The 19,462-nt window shown below is 46.1% G+C and overlaps 1 protein-coding gene across 1 annotated transcript in view; it reads left to right on the top strand.

The window, feature by feature from the left end:
• The window catches only part of PAPPA (pappalysin 1), a 179,849-nt gene that overhangs the window by 117,774 nt on the left and 42,613 nt on the right, over window positions 1–19,462 (top strand). The window contains exons 11-14 of the mRNA XM_009093509.4: window positions 4,100–4,213; window positions 4,616–4,751; window positions 8,303–8,516; window positions 17,719–17,890. Of these exons, the coding sequence (XP_009091757.2) occupies window positions 4,100–4,213; window positions 4,616–4,751; window positions 8,303–8,516; window positions 17,719–17,890 (636 nt within the window). The remainder of the gene's footprint in view (window positions 1–4,099; window positions 4,214–4,615; window positions 4,752–8,302; window positions 8,517–17,718; window positions 17,891–19,462) is intronic.

Raw genomic sequence — 19,462 nt, 5'->3', positions numbered from 1 at the left:
CAGCCACACAGTTCCCTGTAGAAAGGAGTGGGGAGAGGAAGCTCTTGGAGCCCAGTCTCCACTCCCACCCTCCTCTCCAGAAGGAGGATGCTTGGCACGGCCTGACCAAGTGCCCACGATGCCCCTCACAGCCAGACAGAGCTCGAGGACACGGTCTGGAGGAGGCCCTGCCATGGCTCACCAGATGGGATTTTGGGAGCAGACAGATCTGTGCACTGGAGGTTTGCTCTGTTTCCAGCCGCCCCTGGGCATGCAGACAGGCACGTCCGCTCCAACCACGGTGCCAGGGCTGAGTAGGGCAGCATCTGAGCTTAAATAGCAGCTTTTCTGTCTGCATTTAGAATTATTTTGATGTTACAGCGCTGAGAACCAGCAGTGTGTGCAAAGCCTGTGGTGTCTGACTGTGCTTGCTCGGTGGGAAGGTCAGAGTGGGATGGGATCTGTGCTTAGCTCACTCCTGTGGGGAGCTGTATCCTCACACCTGTGTGTGCTCTCAGTGACATCTGAGCATCCTTTTGTGGCTCATAGCCTTCATCCTCAGCACACCTGTGTGGTATGGGGGAGCATCATCCTCATCTCCTAGATAGGGAGCCCAGGCCTGGAGAAGCCAAGTGCTGCCCAGAAGGTTGTACTGGGGGTGTGCACTGCCACAGTTGGGATGGGATCTAGTCCAGTGCCCAGTCCAGGGGATTTGTGATCCTTAACATGTAGTTCAGCTGCAACAGGAACCCATCAACGCAAATTCACGTTGCCTGCAGTCACGGGATGGCTGGGAATCATTCACAAGGGCGCCTTCCAAAATTTGCTCTTCAGCAAATTTTCCCATATTACTTTAAAGGAAATGGAGTTGATTGCGATAGTAAATGTGTTTTTGATGTGGCAAAAAGCTAAGTGCTCCCAATATATCACTTTTCCCTTTCTGCTGACACATTCCTCGGTCCCCCTGAGTAAGGGAAGGAAAACAGGAGAGGCGGTTTGAAGAACATGTTGTGCCTTTGATTGACAAGAGGTTGTATAAATCAGTCAAAGGGAATCCTCCAGGCATTCCCTCTTGTGGGAAGATCCCACAGTGCTCCCTGGCCTTGATCGTTCTGTCTGCCGATGTTTGTGTACAGAATGTGTGGGTGGGAGACGAGCTGGATCTGAACCTCTGAGAGGAACAGACATCAGCTCTTCTAATTGAAAGCAGCTTCCTCAGGAGGGGGATGACATGGGCTTCCAGTAACTAGACACAAATAGTCACTGCATACTTTGGAGCACATACTGAGCTCCTGTGGATATCCCACTTGCTGTGTGGGGCTGAGAATCTGGATAAGTCCCAGTGAGGGAAGTTTGGAGCACTGTGTGATGCTGTCATTCTTCAAAGCAAATACTTCAGTGTTTGGTAACACCCTGAAATGAGAAGGCTATCGATGTGTTCTTCCCTCTGCAGCTGTCAGGTGCTTTAGCTGCTGCTTTGAATCACTGTAGCAAGCTGGAGTATGTTAGGATATAGCCTGTTTCTCATAAGTGTGAATTCCTGTGAATAGCAATGATGAGAGATGATGTTCTGTCTTCCAGGCCATTGGAACTTGTAGTTCTAGAAGTGTTGGTACTGCAGTAATTACATAATCATTTAGCTTAGAAAAGATCTCTAAGATCATTGAGTCCAACCATTAACCTAATTAATTAATTGGGGCCTTCTGGCTGCTGCCACAGTCTAGGGATGCCTTAAAAGCAGAGGTGTGAAAGACTCTTCCAGCAGATGATTCTCAGGCTTGGCAGGTGTGATGTGACATTCAGTGCCTGTGCAGAATTGAAAACTGGGATGGATTTACCACATGTGCTGGAGCCTGGTGAGATGGTGGATGAACACTCCTGTAGGTGACAGGAGTGTTTATCCAACCCAATTGTTTCCAGAAAAACTGAAAGAACTTTTTTTTTGCCATTAGCTAAATTTACTGGCCAGCAGTGAGTGGAGAAAAGGCTCTTCTAGCCATTCATCTCTCTCAGACTTTTCCCACACTTCTCAGTTAGACTGTTCTAAAGGAGCCTTTTACTCCAGGACCAATTGAAACACTTGTCTGGGTAGAGATGGATCAGCCTCAGCAGGGGGAAGCTTATCTAACCTGCTCAAACCAGGCCAGTCTGACAGCCCACGTGGCCTGAACACAGGCTTTTTATGCAATGCTCAGATTTTTGCTAATATTCTCCAGCAGAAGCAGAAAGTGCTAGGGTTCACACACGCACACAAATCAAACAAGGCATTTAAAAGTTATCAGAGATTTCCAGACCACCTCAGCAGGGATTTATTTTGGGTTAGAATCAAACTTTTGGTGAAGGTCTGGGTGATTTCTAAAAACAAGTTTTCACTCATCCATTAAGTGGCACTTAAAAAGCACCAAAAGTCAGTGCTGTGTTTCTTTCAGCCACCTTTTTGGACCAACAGAGCAGGAGGAGAAGTAAGAATAAGAACAAAATCATATAAAAGTAATGAGACCTTTGTTCATGTCAAAGAGCTCTCTGACCATATATATTGCAGATGTGGGCAAGATAAATTCCCTGGCTGGAGAGGTATTAAAATAAAAACCATGCTCCCAAGAAGAGACAGGCTGCTGAAAACACAAGAAGGGAGAGTTGCGAAATGGTACATGTCGAATTGCTGGCCTGGATTTCAAATGCCAAAGATAGTTTATGTAAAGCCTTGCTCTGCTGTAAAATGTAACACTATCCACTGGCTAGCCTCAATGAAGCTTGGTCCCAGTTGTTTCAAAAAATAAATAAACTAAAAATCTTCTTCCAGCCCATTAAAGCTGATTTATGTTTTGCCTGTAAGATTCCTCTGTGCTGGATCTTGAGGGACTCAGATTTTAAAGGGGATTACCTCACTTTTAGCCAATCTGGTTTCTCATTCCCAGGCATCCCAGGCCCTCTTTGCAGTGCCCAGACTCTGCCTGCCAAGACCAAGAGGGCATTTCTATGCAGAATTATCGGGTGGGCATAGGATTTTGGATGGCTGCTATATCTCATGTTTCACTTCAGGGTTTTCTTTGTGATTTAACAATTAAATTGCTGATGGGAACAGTTTTACTGACAGCACATCAGCACAAGGAATTCCATGTAGCCCTATGGTAAGAACAGCCAGTGAGTTCACCAAAGGGCTGTGAATCCAACAGGTACCTTTCAGATGCTCCAGGAGCCTCAGCTATAAGTATCCTTCTACTGCAGCAGTAAACTTTTCCGTGGTGGACATTCCCTTTTTTCTGTTTGCTGTGGAGGTGAAGGCTGTGGTCGTTCATGTTTCATTTTTGAAGCAGCTTCACTGAGCAGTGTGTTTTCAGGGTAATTCTGACCATTTCTTGCAGCTTCATTTTCACATCTGACATTGGTGGCACTGCAAGGCTCTCTGGTGTTTAGATTCTGGCTTTTTTTTTTTTTTTTTTTTTAATCTTTTCATCCATAACAGGACTTTAGAATCATGTACTTCATGGAAAAGAGCAGTTTGCCTCCCATCTCACTACTGCCTGCCATGGAAAGTCTGCAGGTGTAGGAGAAAGGTGATTCCACTTGTAGAACTGGTTGGGGAAAGTGGAAATCAATTTGCCTTAATTGGGTTCTAGAGGCAGGACTTTCCTGGCTACATCTGGTTCCAAGTTTACAGGGCTGTGTGGCTCCTCTGGAGTTACAGTAATATCAGGTTTAAGTAGAGCAGTGCTGGAGCACCTGGAGCCACCTCCACACTGCCTGTGCTGGGAGCTGGGGTGTTCAGAAGTTGATCCTCACCTGGGCTCCACTGGGAAGAGTCCTGGTCCATTTGGGTGGGAGCAAAGTTGTTCTAAGTGCTGTCAAATACCTGGTACCAAATTCAGAGGAGATTGTTGGCTGCCATCCTGCTGCTGGGAGTCTTTGGCTCCTGTTCGTGTTTCAGTTTTTCTTACTGGGTTGGAAGACCTGGAAACTTTTTTTGAATGATCTCATGGTATTTAGAATCACAGTTATTGTGCATTGCTTCATCCTTGAAGTGTACCTGGGCTTTGTTGCCCCACTTCAAGCAGTGAAGTGCTTCCCTTCCTTGCTGTCCTCTAGGTCAATTTTGGTGTTTCTGTTTTTCCTGCTGCAGATGTGTCGTACCAAGGTGATCGACTTGAACGATGGTGTGTCCCAGTATGCCTGGTATCCCTGCACAGCCAACTTCCAGTACTCCCACATGACACAGACTATTTTCTGGCTGAAGGTAGGAAGTGTACACATCGGTCAGAAATTTCCTCTTTGACTGCCTCTGCAAAAATTCTCCAGCAGGCAAAATATCATGGGCCAGCCTTCCCAGGGCCAAGCTGCTCCTTTCTGAAGTATGTTTAGAGCAAAAGAGCAAAACAATGTTTTTGAGCACTGCCTAGAGAGTCAGTAGAGAAGTCCCCTCGTGTATGACAAGGCTATTGAATTTCTGAGAGGGTTCAGCTTCAGGGCTGTTTGACTTGAGTTTATCCAGTTTGTGTAGGAGAGATTGGAAGAGAAGATTTCTGTGTGACCTGGGATGGGAATTCGTCTTTTAAAAGTCCTGGACTGTCTCCTGGGGATTTTTAAAAGCCCACCACAGTTCTTCACCTCAGGTTTTGTGGGGTTTGTGTTTTCCCAGGCTTATTTTTCCCAGCCTATGGTGGCTGCAGCAGTCCTTGTTCACTTGGTCACAGATGGGACCTACTACCTGGACCAGAAGCAGGAGACCATTGGTGTGCAGCTGTTTGACACCAAGGAGCAAAGCCACGACCTTGGTAAGACTCTGTTGTATTAAACTCCCTCCTTACTGCTTGCTTAATCTGCTAATGCCCCCGTTCACCAGTGCTCCTGCTCAGTTTCTTTTCTGAATTAGACAAAAAACGCTAATTGCTCAATGCTCCAAGCCCTAGAGTTTGTTGAAAATGATGAGTTATTTTACACAGACATTACTCCATAGCTGTTCACTGTCTATTCAGAAGTGATTAGCTCCTCTTCAGTCTCTATGATCAGCACTGTCTCAATGCTTCACACCCAGCACTGCCCTGAGAGACACTGATGGTGCTGCAGGTGAACCCCTGGGACCAGGGAGTGAGGGACCTGTACCAGCTGCTGCACAAAGGCTTCTGTTTCACAAGGAGAGCTGGGTGATCTCCAGTCCTGCTTGCAGGGAGGTCTCCAGAGCCATTTAATGGTCAACAATCCCCAGGTGAAGTATTTCAGGTGGTGAAGGTCCAGCCCCAGGGCCCTGCCAGGCTCCTGGCGTGGCCTCAAGCGGATGTGCCTGACAGAGGCAGGACCTGGCAGCTCTCAAGTGCTGCCATAGACAGGTTTTGTCTCTGCCCTTGGCACAGGGCCCTAAACTCGGGGAGTTGGGCCTGGTGAATTGATCCAGGCTGCATTTAAGTTCCAGAACCCAGAAGCTCTCCCTAGCTCCCAACTCTATGGCAGAGTAGGACTTGCATAATCCCTTTCCAGATGTTCTCTGCCTTTTTTTTTCTCACTGAAGAGAAAGCTGGCCAGGTCACCTTGAGAGCAATTTTTAAGGAAACAAAGCTCCCATCCCCCAGCTTTCTGTTTTGCCATAGCTTTTCAGTTTTAACAAACTGGAACTCAAATGAGCTTCCCACTAGTGATGAGAAGGGACAGAGAGTGACAGGTGTAGGATGAGCTTCCAGGATAACACAGAATTTGGTGGGGTGTGGAGGAGAACAAAGGAAATACGTGAGGTGTCTGTTGTCCAAGAACAAACTGAAATTTGCAGCAAGTTGTACAGGTTGAGTCAGGATGGCTCTCAGTTTGCCAGAGCCCTTGGATTAGTCTTACCCTCCTTTTGCAAAACAGTGGCACATAGCTCTATCCCTCTGAGAAATAAATGATGGAGACACGAGCATGCCAGCAGTACTTAATGTGACATTTTATAGGGACAGACAGGCAGGCTGGGAGAGAAAGAGGAGCAAAGAGGAAACTGAGGGTTAGGTTTTGAAATCTTCAATGAAGTTGCAACATGAGTTTGGCATGGCTCAGCCTGATGTCTGGATGTCCTCCCAGCTGAAATGCTGCTTTCATCATGGAAAAGCCCCTTTGACCTTTCAGAAGAGGCTGCCTGGAGCAGAGGAGAGGTGTAGGTGGGCTACTCAGCAGCTCTCACTCAGGCAGAGCTCCCCATTGCCATTCTGTCTGACTTCTGACAAGGACATGAAGTCCTTTTCCTGGATATTTGGATATCGTGTTTCATGTGTTTGAATTATCACCATGGCAAGCTGGAAACTGCAGCTGAGATGCAAATGTTGGCATGCACTGGGGGCAGGACTGACTGAGACACTCAATGAGCCTTAAGCAGAAGTTCATGGCAAACTGAAAGTACATCCAAAAGGAAGTAGCAATAATTTAAATCTCAATCAGTCCCCAGTGTGCTGAAGACACTGCCATGAGCAAAGAATAGCCTATCCAGACATGCAGTTTCCTGCCTTGATCAGAGCAAGTGGACTCCCAGAAAATAATGTGAAGCTTCTTCTAAGTGCTGGTAGGAGATGGGGAGGTTGGGATGCCAAACAGCTCAGCACTGTTGGTTCAGAGCCATCAGAGACACCAGGGTTCAGAACAGATGGGTGCAGAGCCAAAGAAAAAGGGGGGATCATGAGACAGCTCTGACTGCCCCCATGGGCACCTGTACCATCTCTGTGGGTATTTCAGGGGAATTAGGAAACCTTCACCTGTCCAGCCACCGTTTTCCTGGTCAGGGTCAGGAATAACCAGCAGTGCAGCACAACTCTGAGGGTCTGCTCTGTTGTGGACACCACCTGAGTGCAAAGAATGAAATAGAATTGAATAAACAGCCTCATACCATAAGGTCTTGGCTTTCCATCAGAGAAGGCAGAAACTTCCAAGGAATTTGGGAACCCAGGATTTTGAGTATTAACTGCACCTGTTTGTAAGTGAGAAACGTGCACCGTTCCACAAGGAGCTGATATCAAAAGACTTCTGGGAGGCAAGTAGACAGGGAGGTTATTTCAGGGTCAGGTGAAGACCAAAACAAAAAGAGGTTTGCTTTTTTATATTATTTTTTTTATTACGGGAAGATTTTTTTTAAGTAGAGGGTGGGAGATAGATGTTTAAAAAGTATGTCTTAATTCACAGGAAATCACTTTCTAAGGAGAAAAATGAAAGCCTTTTTATTCCTTCCCTTTTGAGTCAAGAAATCCGAACTGGGGGAAAAAAAATAATAACAGAAATCCCTGAGCCAGTTAAACATGCAAATAGAATTTATTTTATTTTCAAATTTCTAAGTGTATCAGCGTAGCCAAGGGGCCTGGGCCAAAGCCATTGCTGGGGGAGCTCCAGTGAAGCAAATGGATCTGGAGCCAAGCTGATCCTCGGAGTGATGCCATGGAGCAGTGGAGGCAGAGCCTTGCAGGCAGCCAGCAGGCCATGAATCTCAATTAATGAATTTTGAGGGCAGCCGACAGCTGTCTGTCCTCTGCCTTCCCCCTGAGATGGGTTTGGCCCATTTGAATTCAGGTTGCTTCTACCTGAAGGTGGGAATTTCTTCCCAGCTGTCACTGAGTGCCTTGTCCACTGGACAAAAGGGACTCAGGAGCCTCCTTGCCACCTCTCTGGTGTTTCTGTGCACCACAACCTTGAGATGCTTTTATTTTCTCATAACACAATTCTTTTCTCCTTGAGTGACATTACCTGTAAAATCCTCAGTGGCTCCATCACCCTCATTTCTATCTCCAGGACCAAATCTGCCTTTTCTTGCAAAGAACAAAATACCCTAAAGCTCAAAACTATTGAAGAAAAAAAATCAAATCTGGGCAAATTTAGTGGAAATCTCCCAAAAAAAAAAAAAAAAAAAAGAAAGTTTTACCCTGAGTGCTAATGACATGCACAGCTCCAAACAAGCTGCTGCTGCCCCAGCCCTGGTGCACAAAGCCCCCCAGCCTGCCGGCACCATTTGATCCTGCATATAAAGGCTCCAAGTGTCCTCCAGGACCCGTTTTACAATGGTGTGACTCTGCTTCCCCCGTGCTGGTTGCTCCTGATTTACCAGAGCACAATAGGAACGTAGCTGTGGTCTAAAGGAGCGACTCCGAGGGCCTGCCGCGCTCGCAGAGAGAATGGCAGCCTTTCTTCAGCTGTCTGGAGGGATCTGCTTCTCTGCAAAGCTCTCTGCAGCCATTTGGGAAGCCCCTCCAGGCAGCTTACCATAACTTTTCAGCTCTATAGGGCCATTCCTCTGGGTGAAATGCCTCTGAAGTGCCCAAGGCTTCGGGAAGCAATTGTGTTAAGCCTGACCCTTCCTCTGATCTTGTCTCTCCTCTGGCAGGTGTCCACGTCCTGAGCTGCAGGAACAATCCCCTGATTATCCCCGTCATCCATGACCTCAGTCACCCTTTTTATCACACCCAGGCTGTCCTCATTAGCTTCAGCTCCCAGTTTGTGGCCATCTCCGGGGTGGCCCTGCGTTCCTTCCACAACTTCGACCCCATCACCATCAGCAGCTGCCAGCAAGGACAGACCTACAGCCCTGCGGAGCAGAGGTGAGCGTGTCAGCCCTGCTTCCCTCTGCCTCACACCCACCACCCCCAGCGTGGGCCAGGGCTAGGGAGGAGGCAGGAGGGGCACAGCAGCTGAACCCTGCTGACCCCTTTGTGTCACGGGTAAAAAACCGGCAGTGTTCTCATTGATCAGGATGGATGGGACATTTAACCCGCATGGGATGCTGTTAGTGAATTATTTCCTCTTCCTTTCTCCTCCCTCCTTTATGCCAAGCCTGGAATTGGGGCCAGTTCACTCTGCACACATTCCCCAGCCTGGTGTCCTGTTGGCCACTCACAGAGCAGTTCAGTCTGAGCCCTGTTGTGCTGCCAGAGTGCCATGGGACCTCCCAGGGAAGGGACTGCCTGGACACAGAGAGACGCCTGTGCCCTGGAGGGGCCAGATCCTGCCAGGTGCTCAGCCCTGGCCATCAGCATCTGCTTTGCTTTCATGGCTGGGTGAGGCCCTCAGCACCTCTCTGGATCTGGCCCCCATTCTGAAAAGCTCAGTGGGACCCCCCAGGATGAAAGGTTTATGGCTACCGTTTTATTCTTGTTGTTATTACAGACACATCAATAGATCACCACCAACCCCTCTCAGTCTCTGCTTTACAGCATCCCACAGAGATTGTGACCTTTCATGGCCTCTGGTGCAGCAGCTTCATGGATCCTTTCAGCGAGGCACTGAAAAGAAAAGGAGAGAATTTAGCAAAACCCCTGAAAGAATATTTTTTTTTTCTTCCTTTGTGAATTCAAAGTTGTGAGCAGTTGTCATACCATAGAGGCAGCAATAGTAAAACAAGTTGCATATCCCAGCAAACCTCTGCTCGGCCTCCTAAGCAAGCTGTCAGGTTTTTTGATAATGTTCTGGCTTGTTTTTAGGACCTGCTTTTATTCCAGGAAAGGCGGGAGAGTGAGAAGGGGGTGAGGGAAGGGAAAATAAAATTAAAAAAAAAAGGAGTATATCTATAGCTAAATCAATCCAGTCAGTGTGTTCTGACCTAGATTCAAAGCGTCTGATCATTGTATGCAATAGGTTGTATAAATTCAGAGGCCCAAAGACAGCAGGATCAAGTTTCAGATGAGAAGTCTGGTGGTGGAAGTGTGGCCAAATCCCAGCGCAGAAGCAGGACAGAAAAAGGGCAAGAAAGCCCCACTGGAAGGAGATGGTGAAAAGCAACAGGGAGCTCAGGGGGACTGAGACACAGGGCCACATTCCACTGCCCTCTCAAGTTTTCAGTAGGAATTGAACCATTTGTTCACTGATTGAACTAGAAGTGCTCTCTGTTTAGAAAGTTATTTCCTTAATAAAAAATGCATCCCCCTTAGGCAAAGCTTCAGTGAGCCTCTGCAGCCCAGCCTTTAGAAATCCCTTGAGGAGGAATCCCCTGCCTTTTGCCTCTTTCACTTCTTCTTGATTTTTTTGGCATCATTTTGTTTTGGGGATGCACTGAACCCTCTCAGCCCCCTGCTCTCTCAAACCCCCATATGAGCCTCACTTTCAAAGTGATGTTTTTGGTCTTGCAGGTTCCAGCACTGGATTGATCATAAAGTTTCCCATGTCTGACAGGGAACTAGAAACTCCCCAAAGTAAAGCCCTGGGCCAAAGGCAATTGAAATCAGTGGAATTATTTCAGTGGAGAGTCAGTCCCAAGTTTGCCTTGTGCTGGGATCATTTGGGGTGGCCAGATCTGTTTTCGTCTGTACAAAAAGCTCCAAGCAGGTCAGGTACCCAAGATGTGGAAAAAGCTGTGCATTAAGCTGTGCAGCCAGGAAATAGATGACACCTTTGCTGTCACCTGCTGTCTTTTTCCTTGTTTTTTTTTACCCAATCTAGGAAGAACAGAGAAAGATAGATAGATTTTAAAAATTATTTCTTAACCAGCTCAGAGGCTGGAGGTGGGTTTTCTGCCTCCCCTGCTTGCAGTCTGCCCATCAGATTCCCTTGGAGGTGCCAGTTCCACAATGCCTATCTTTCCCTTCTCCCTTTCCCCACTGGTAGCATTTGCCTAATATGATTTTCAAGGTATTTATTGATTTTTTTAAAGGAATTTGCCTTTCTTTGTGTGATCATCCATTTTCCCCCTTTCACTTTCCTTAGGTCAACATAGATATTTTTGCCTGCTTTTTGGCTTCTCTCTATAAGAGGTATTATTTCTCTCTTTGAAGAAGAATTATTTTGCTTGGAGGGAATTTATAGCCAGATACAGATATTTCTAGGCAAAGGTGCAGATTTTAAATTTGTGAGGGAAAAGAAATATATTGTCTCTTAAAAGTTAACACAGTTTTTATTTTGAGGGTGAATAGATCCCTCCCATGGGTTAGCAACAACTTAATGACTGAAAGTAAAACATGCACTTAGTCTTTTTTCTTAAAATATGTATTATAGTTAATATTTTAGAGAAAAATGGGCTTAAATCTAAAAGTCCAAGTGAACCTTATAGGTAGTTGTCCTCAGTCATCATTAGTTGTTCTGAAAATTTATTCCATCCTCCTGAAGACATTTATAGTTTGAAAATTCCTACTCTGTCCTTTCCAGTTTTTTTCTTCCAGTTGTTGTTTTTATTCTGCTGCCAGTGACTACAGACTCTTTTTTTTTTTTTTTTTGTTTTTTGTTTTCAGCAGAAGTTTACCTCACTGCTGGAGATGTGCTGTAAAAATGACACTCTTTATTTCCACATTGCATCCTTAGAGCAGATATAATGGCCTGGTTAGTTCTTCTCTTGTGCTTTATAGCTGGAATTATTATACTTTTACTATTTCCTGTGTAGCCTCATGCAGTGGACGGTGAAATTGAGTGTGCAGAAGCAGAGGTGTAATTTCCCACCCTGCAGTCACTTGAGCAGCAAGAAGGCCTGATGTGCTGTGGCTGCCTTTGGCAGTGGTTCCTCAAAAGTCAGGCTTTTGTCTTTTTCACTGGGTAGGAAACATCAGCTGTGAGTCACCCATTCCTGGCAAAGCAGTTTGTGGGAAGTGCTGCTTTTCCTTGGTGGCACTTCCCTGCCATGGTCACCAGACTTGTCACTTCCACCACCCCTCCTGCAAACTGCAGGCAGGAAAGCCCAATTCACCCAATGCAGCTGTCAGAGCTGTGCATGTCAGGAGTTTCCATCTTTCTAATCCACCATTACCTCTGTGTTCATACTGAAGACAGGTCCCCCCCAGCTGCCCACAGCTCTCCAATCTTCTCACCTCACACTGTCACCGCCTCATGCTTTCTAATGAGTGCAGCAAAAACATTTTCCTCTTCTTTCTCTGGTTAAAACATTGGCACAGCCTCACTGCTATGGCTTCAAAATCTGCAGGGGAGATTTTGGGTTTTCCTCCCTCTGTGAGTGTGCATATCTGGGTGTTTGACACTGTGAACCAAGACCCACCCCTGACCACCACAACATCACCTGCTCTGGCCTCTGTGGAGAGGTTCCCTTGGAGCTGCACCTTTGCTGCCCCAAACAAGCCCCAGGGAGCCGTAGCCCACTCCAGCTCTTCTCTTTGTCTTGTTCTCACCCGCTGTCAGCCTCCCCAACAAGAAATGATGAAGATAAATCTTCAGCAGCAGAACAAATGCAACCACTCTTTACAACTCTGGTTATTATTTTTTTTTTTTCTCCTTTTCAGAATGGGGAAAAAAAGGGTTTCCTCGTCTCTTTTTGTTGGGAATTAATGCAGCTTTCTCTTTCCCGGTTCGGCCGTCTTTCCCCTGCCCTGCATTCTGTCATTAAGCACAATCTCTGTCAGCTTGCTTCGGGTGAAATTAATGAATTTCTCACAGAACTGTTAATCATAGAAGCTTTGGTCCGTGACATGTGTTATAATTCAATGGGTTTTTAACCTTCACCCCGTTTTGGTAATTGGCAAACGGCATCATTTGGCTTTTATTAAAGTGGAAGGCAATGCATTTTCTTTGTTTGCCTGGACAGACTCTGGCAGGGAGACCTGTGGGGCTGCTGACGCCCAGGGACACCATCCCACTTCCAAGCTGGCAGGGTGATGGGGCTTTGAGAGCTTTATCAGTTCAATATGGACCCCCCTGGCAGGAGCAGCTCACACCACGGGGTGCAGGCAGGCTGGAGGCAGAGCCCGTCCCCAAGGAGAACTTGCCCTGCCAGTGATGGGGACAGTGAGGGGGACGAGCTGGCTCGTGCCTCTCCTTTCCCTGGCACTTACCTTGGGCTGGAGCAAGGGTTTTCTGTAAACCTCTGTGTTTAGCTTCATTTTGACCCTTTCAGTTTGAAACAGGGGTTTGCTGGGATTGCTGTCAGACTCAAACCCAGCAGTACCAAGGAGACATCGCTGAAGGGACCATAGGTGACACCACTCCTGTTGTTGCTCTCATGGATCAGGTTTGAAGGCAAGCAGCTTTTTAAGAAAGGGCTTGATCTTTCTTCCAGTCAGCACAGGTTCACCAGTCCCCATCCAGTCCCATGGATTTGGGCAGATTTTCAATATTTTGTGTTAATACAAGACTGAAGAAGACATTGTCACCTTTTCAGTTCTTTTTTTTTTTTTTATTTCTACACAAGAAATATGGCTAGCAGCCTCTGCATATATGTAGAGAGAAAGAACCTGCTCTTGCCTTTAGAATAACCCTTAGAGAGGAGAACACGAACCCATTGTAAGGATAAATATGTTAGAAAAACCCTCAGAAGGCTACAGGTATGTGATTTGTTTAGATGGTGGCATAGGACAAATCCAAATTGCACTTCAGATCTGCAGCCCAGGCTGGTCCAGGCTGGGGAAAAAGGAGTTATTTGCTCTGTCCAAGAGATAATGTTGTAGCCCTTCTCCTAAAAAGTGCCCACCAGGAACTTTAAGGCTCACCTGAGCTAAGATATGTGTCAGAACCATCACAAAGGAAACAAATAATTAAGGCACCATGTTAAGATGAGTTCTTGGAAAAGTGTTTGACCTTGGGGTTAGGAAAAGAAAGTTTGGCTGCTGTAAGCTTTTCGAAAGAGGAAGTCCTGGACTGTTTTTATGTGAGGAAGGAAGAGCTCCACTTAATTGTTATAATTTTCTATAAACATGTTAAAATACAAATGTTTCTAGGATTGTGTCACTAAACCTCCAATTTAGCAAAGCCCTGAGCTATTTGCTTACATCCCCCTGTAGTCAAATCTATCAGTGGGACTTAACTGTGCTTTTGAAGTTAAGCACATATTTAAGTGCCTTGCTGAATTGGGGCCAACATTGGCACAGAGAAATACAGATTTAGAGCCTAATGACTGAGCTCATTTAGATTTGGGATGGGCAGAATGGATTTGAATCAAGTAAGAACTGGCTCAGAACTTCAGCCTACATGTGGAAGCTAACTCAGTCCAGGGCTTTTTACATCATTGGAACAGCCTTCCTTGATCTGTTTTGAACATGCAATGGAATGTGTGCAAGAAATCCACTGTTCCTTGCACTCACCTCAGCGTGAAGATGTTGTTTTAAGAAATTGTACACTGCCAGGGCAAGAAGAGGAGCAAGTGAATCCTGAAGGGGACCTAGTAAAATAAACAGTTGTCAGGGAATGTCCCAGGCACCAACACTTCTTCAAGTAAATCCTCAGAGTGGTCCTTGGCTCCTTTGTGTAGCTTTGCTCCAGACTACTTTGTACGTTGGTAAGGATTTTGGGGAGTTATGATAGACCGGGGATGATTGGAAATTGGCAGTTTTGACAAAGTCACGTGATTTTGACTGCAAGAAAATGGGATAAACTGTCCTATACCAGGAGTCAACATGAATTAAAGCTGAAGCAATCTCATTCTCAGATGCCATTATATTGTTTCTTTCCTGAGGAATGCACATTTTCTGGAACATGTGATGATTGACCACTGCTAAATGGCAGTACCCATGCAAGAGCTTCTGTAATCCACAAATGGATGTGATGGGTTCTTTGTCTAAACTTCCTACTTGGAGATATTAATTTCTCCTTCCTAATTCTGCCTTTGCAGAGCTCAATTCAGGATCATGACTTCAAAATTCATTGGGATTTATGGCTGACAGTAGCTGATACCAAATTGGAACCAGTAGCTAGAGAACCAGAAATATTTAAATTAGAAACATTTGGTGGCAGTGGTTGTTTTTTTACAAAAAGTGAATGGTTGTATTGTTTGTCACTGAAGTCATTCATATAGAGTTACAGACAGAGAGAGCTGCCCAGATGATCTGCTAACCAAGGCATAATCTGGAGCCTGGAGGGGGTGGCTAAAAATGTTCCCTGGCCATTTCAGAAGACCACAAGGGGACTTGTAAACAGAAAGAAGAACATCACAATAAGTGTTTCTTAATGCCTTTGTCTGTGGTGTTTCAGTTCTGTTGGACTTCTAAGCCCAGGCTTGCTCATCTGGTGTCCTGATCTGAACTCCAGAAACCAGATTATTTTTCTCCTTTACATTGATGGAAATGAAAAGTGATGCCACTGGCTGCAGTGACGTTGCTTCAGATTTCCCTCTGTGCAAATTACAAGGGTTTTCTTGGGCTCATCCTTCCCTCCGAAGCCATTCAAGTCTGAATTCAGTGCTCCACTAATTCACATAAGTATTAGACTAAATAAGTCTGCCTTTTTTTTTTTTTATTTTTCCAACTTTGAAGAAGGCTTTCAGATTCTGAAGCAGTTTTGCAACAGGCAGTCGAGGTTTGCAGTATGTGCTTCTGAGAGTGGCTTGGCAATACTGCTCTTTTTTTCCCCCAGTGAGTCAACTTCCTCAGCACTGCAGCCCTGGCACAGGAGACACTCGTGCTGCTGCCTCACCCTCTGAGAAATGGAGGGGAGCAAAGTGAGAGTTGGCTCTCATGGACCAGTCTAACTGGGATGTGTAACAGGGAGGGTTCCACAAAGCATCATTCCATCATTTTTACTCTCACTCAACGTCCAGCATCAGATATTATCACTGATGTCAGCTGAGGACTTACTCAAACAGCCGGACCATGAGGTTGGTAGGGTTAGGAAGAGGCTGGTAAGGTCATGCTCTGCTTGAGGGCCTGCAGGGTGTGAGGCTGATGGTGTGTAAGGAGTGTGTAAAGCCTGTGGTTCACCCCTCTGGGTGATTCCTGTTGGGCATTCATAAGGCAATAGCACCTGGCTGTTCTCCTCACCTTGTTTCTCAGGTGGTGGCCACCTGAGCACAAGGGTGTGCTGCTCACTTGTTCTGCTGCTGCTCCATCCACAGCTCTGTAGATCCTTTCAGAGTGAAATCCATGGCAGTTTAAATCTGTATCCCAGGCTGTGAGATGCAGTGACTGGAAAACGTGTGAAGTCCTTGGTTAGTGGGTGGGAATCCTTCTGAAAGCAGGATCACCCTGGATGGGCCAGCTCTGGCAGAGGATCATCCATCCTGCAGAAGTGATGAGAATCACAGCTGTGCTGATAGCCAGGGATTTGTTGAATACAAGGGTACAGAGTTGGCCAGCACAGAGGTGGAATTCTCCTTCCTCAGCTCTGTCAGCAGTGATGCTTTGTGCACCACGAGGAAACAAAATATTTCAGAATGTAGCAGTTGTTTATGGCTCATCACACTCCAGGGAAGGGCCAACACTGAACAAGCAACCTTAAATTACAAGCAGTGGGCACTTCCCATATAGCACTGGTCGGGGACAGAGAAATGAGTTGTGCAGGTACATAAATACTGTCCTTTAATCTGATCTAGAGCTCAGTGGAGACATGTGCAGATGTGCTTCTCTATCAGTAACATAGGGATAACAATACCAGCCCAGGTGTCTCACAGGGGTGTCACAAAAATTAATTAGATAATGTCTGCACAGTGCTTTAAACACAGCAAAACACCACGTACATGCTAAGTCAGGGCTTACCAAGCTGAACGGGGTTATAGTGGCTGTTAACCCTTTTTTCTAGTGAACAGGAATAACTGCTTGTAATCTGTTTCAAAATATGTATGTTGATACATTGCTTTCCCTTCTTTCTATAATTTTCTCTTTCAGGTTCTTCCCTAAACCAGCAGACGGTGAAATAAGTTAACATTTTCCCTCCCCAGAACTAATTTAACTGTATTAAAATTAATTTTTAATTTCATCAGAGAAATATCACCCTGTAGCGTTCCTTATCCCAAAATTTTGTCTCTATTCCAGAAACACTTTGCACATAGAATCATGGAATGGTTTGTGTTGAAGGGAGCTTTAAATGTCAGCTGCAGTAAACAGAGACATCTTTAGATCTGATTGCTCAGAGCCCTGTCCAACCTGGCCATGAATTTTTCCAGGGATGGAGCATCTCTGGGCAACCTGTGTCAGTGTTTTACCAGCCTTATTGTAAAATTATTTCTTCCCTCTCTCTAGGCTAAATCTCCCCTCATGCTTTAAAGCCCTCAACATTTCCTTTGCTGTTTTGTTGAGGGACTACCCCATACTTACATTTGAAGATGTGCTATAATGTTTGACTCAGGTCTGTCAGAGATAGGAAAAGATTTTTTGTCAATCACACATCTCTTTGTATATAAAAAATAATCAAAAATCTCTTTTTGCAAGCTTTGCTAAATGTTACAATAATTTTCCAGAAAGAGAACAAACAGTTTCCATGGGGGAAAGATTTTATGGATGGCAGGAGAGCAACTGGAGAGATCTGAAATGACAGCATGCTGCTGAGCTTGATAAGAGCTTATCAACACAGCTACACAGTTGATGTTTGGTGTTCCTCGTGAAGTGGAATAAAATGAATGTGATGATTTCAATCGAGCTTCTCAAAGATAAGAGTGTCTATCACGGAAACCCCCCCTCCCATGAGCCCACTTATCACTGCCAATATCAGCACTCCTGGATTGAGCAGATTTAAAATTGGATGGGGCATGAGGACTGCTCTTGGAGGGAGTGTTTTCACTGGATGGATGGATGGATGGATGGATGGATGGATGGATGGATGGATGGATGGATGGATGGATGGATGGATGGATGGATGAGGGATGGATGGAGAAATGGACATTATACAGGAGTAGGGAGGTCATAGTGCAGTTGAATATTGCAGAACAGAAGATACTTCAGCAGAATTGGCAGGCTTTTCCCTTTTGCTACAAAAGATGTGATGTGCTGTCATTGTCACCACTGTGCCCACTGCCTCTGTCCTTCAGGACACGCACCAAGAGGCTGTGGAGCCCTTTCCTGAGCTGGGCTCAGAACTCTCTGACCTGAGTGTCAGTCAGTTACTGCTCTTGTGGAATGGATTGAAATAACCAAATACCAACACCACCCCTCCTTGTCTCCCTCCCAGCTGTGTCCACTACTCCTGTGAAGCCACCGACTGCCAGAGGCTGGAGATCGAGAACGCGCTGCTGAACTGCACCGGCGGCAGCGGCTGGGACAGCGGCGCCCAGTGCAACGTCAGCTGCAGGGCTGGCTACATCCTGCACATCCACAGGGATGATGATCTCGTCAAGAGCCAGGTTTGTCCTGCCAGGGCATTTACTTTATGATGCACAAGACCAGGACAAGCAAACGGCTGTGGGGAAATTGAGAAATAACTCAGGGTAGACGCTAAAATCTGAGCCCAGCCTTGGGACAAGGTCTTGTCCAAATGCTTGTCATCAGAACAGGAGCCCTTTGACTCTGTAGAAGAGTTTCTGGCAATGAGCAAAGCTCAGATGTTCCCCAAATTTAGAAATTTTCAAACCAAAATGTTTGTTTCCAGTTCTTGTTTGATCTCACTGGCTCTACTCAGCCAAACTGTTTGTTTTGGTTGAGTAGAGGGAGTTAGAGGGGTTGGTGTTTTGAGAGTAGGATGCTTGTGCTTTGCACAACCAAAATCTGGGTAAAATACCTAATTGTGAGTCCTCAGATTGAGGCTAACAACATATTAACTCCTTTGCAGCATTTCAGTCCATCTGCTCCCAACCCTGACATGTACAGCATGGAGGGAACAGAAGAAGCACCCAAACTTTTTTGCTTCCAGACAAATCACCAAAAAACTCCCCCAGCAGGGCAAGAAATGCTCCCCATCCTCTCTAATTTGTGAATTAATAATCCAGTCCTACAAAAGCAGCACATCTTCATGCAGTGAGGGGGGTATTGAGGAAAACTAGCAATTTGTTTAATCAAAAATAAGTGCTTTGTGCTTGGGGAGGTGGATGAGGTGCATGTGCAGCATGGCCCTGGGAGAAGGATGCTGGGGACAGGGGGATGCAGGGCTGACACCCCACTTTGTGCCCTATCTCTACCACTGCCACATCCTCTGAGTGAGACATGGGGGGGTTTCCCCCATCAGCACCTTCTCTCCCTGGTTGTGGGGGCAGCACTCACATCTGGGGCAGCACTCACATCTGGGCTGGGGGCTGGGGCAGCCACACTCAGCAGCCTGTCTGTACTTGTGAAATACTGTGTTCTTCATAAGTTCACAGAGGGGGGAGACAGAGTGGAGGGGAATGAGTCAACCCTTTCAACTCAATTACAAAACAAATACAGGACCCCGCGAGCTGGGGCCTCTTCCATTCTAATTGGCATCAGCACCAGAACCCCAGCTCCAGCTGAGCATTTTTACAGAACAGAAAACCAGTTCTCAAAACGAGCCTGAGTGGCTGAACCAGGAAATTGTTGGAAGGGATCTGTACATGGGGTACATGAAGCACACAGGGATCACAAAGCAAATAAAACAGCCTGAGCATGCTTCACCAGCCCTATGTCATTTAAATGCAAGCATTACCTTTTGGGGAGGCTCAGCCAGCTGGGCATGGTTTTGCTGGGAGAAGTTTGGTTTCAGAGCCTTGATCAGACTCATATGACAGGAGCAGAGGATTTTAGCACCCCTCACTAATGTGATTCACTGCCTATTACAACACGCTTCCTCTCACCCTGCTCTGCTATTGCTTCGTTGTCTTTTCCACCAATAAAACCCCCTGAGGCCAGTGGCTTTGTTTTGCTCAGTGCTGTGCATTCACTGCTCAAATCAGGGAAGGAGTGGAGCATCTTAAAGATACCCATGACCAGCTAAGCACATTAAACACGTGCTTTAAAGTTTTGTT

This window comes from Serinus canaria, chromosome 17 (assembly GCF_022539315.1).
Source record: "Serinus canaria isolate serCan28SL12 chromosome 17, serCan2020, whole genome shotgun sequence".
NCBI lineage: Eukaryota > Metazoa > Chordata > Aves > Passeriformes > Fringillidae > Serinus > Serinus canaria.
This window is presented reverse-complemented; position numbering and strand designations above follow the sequence as displayed.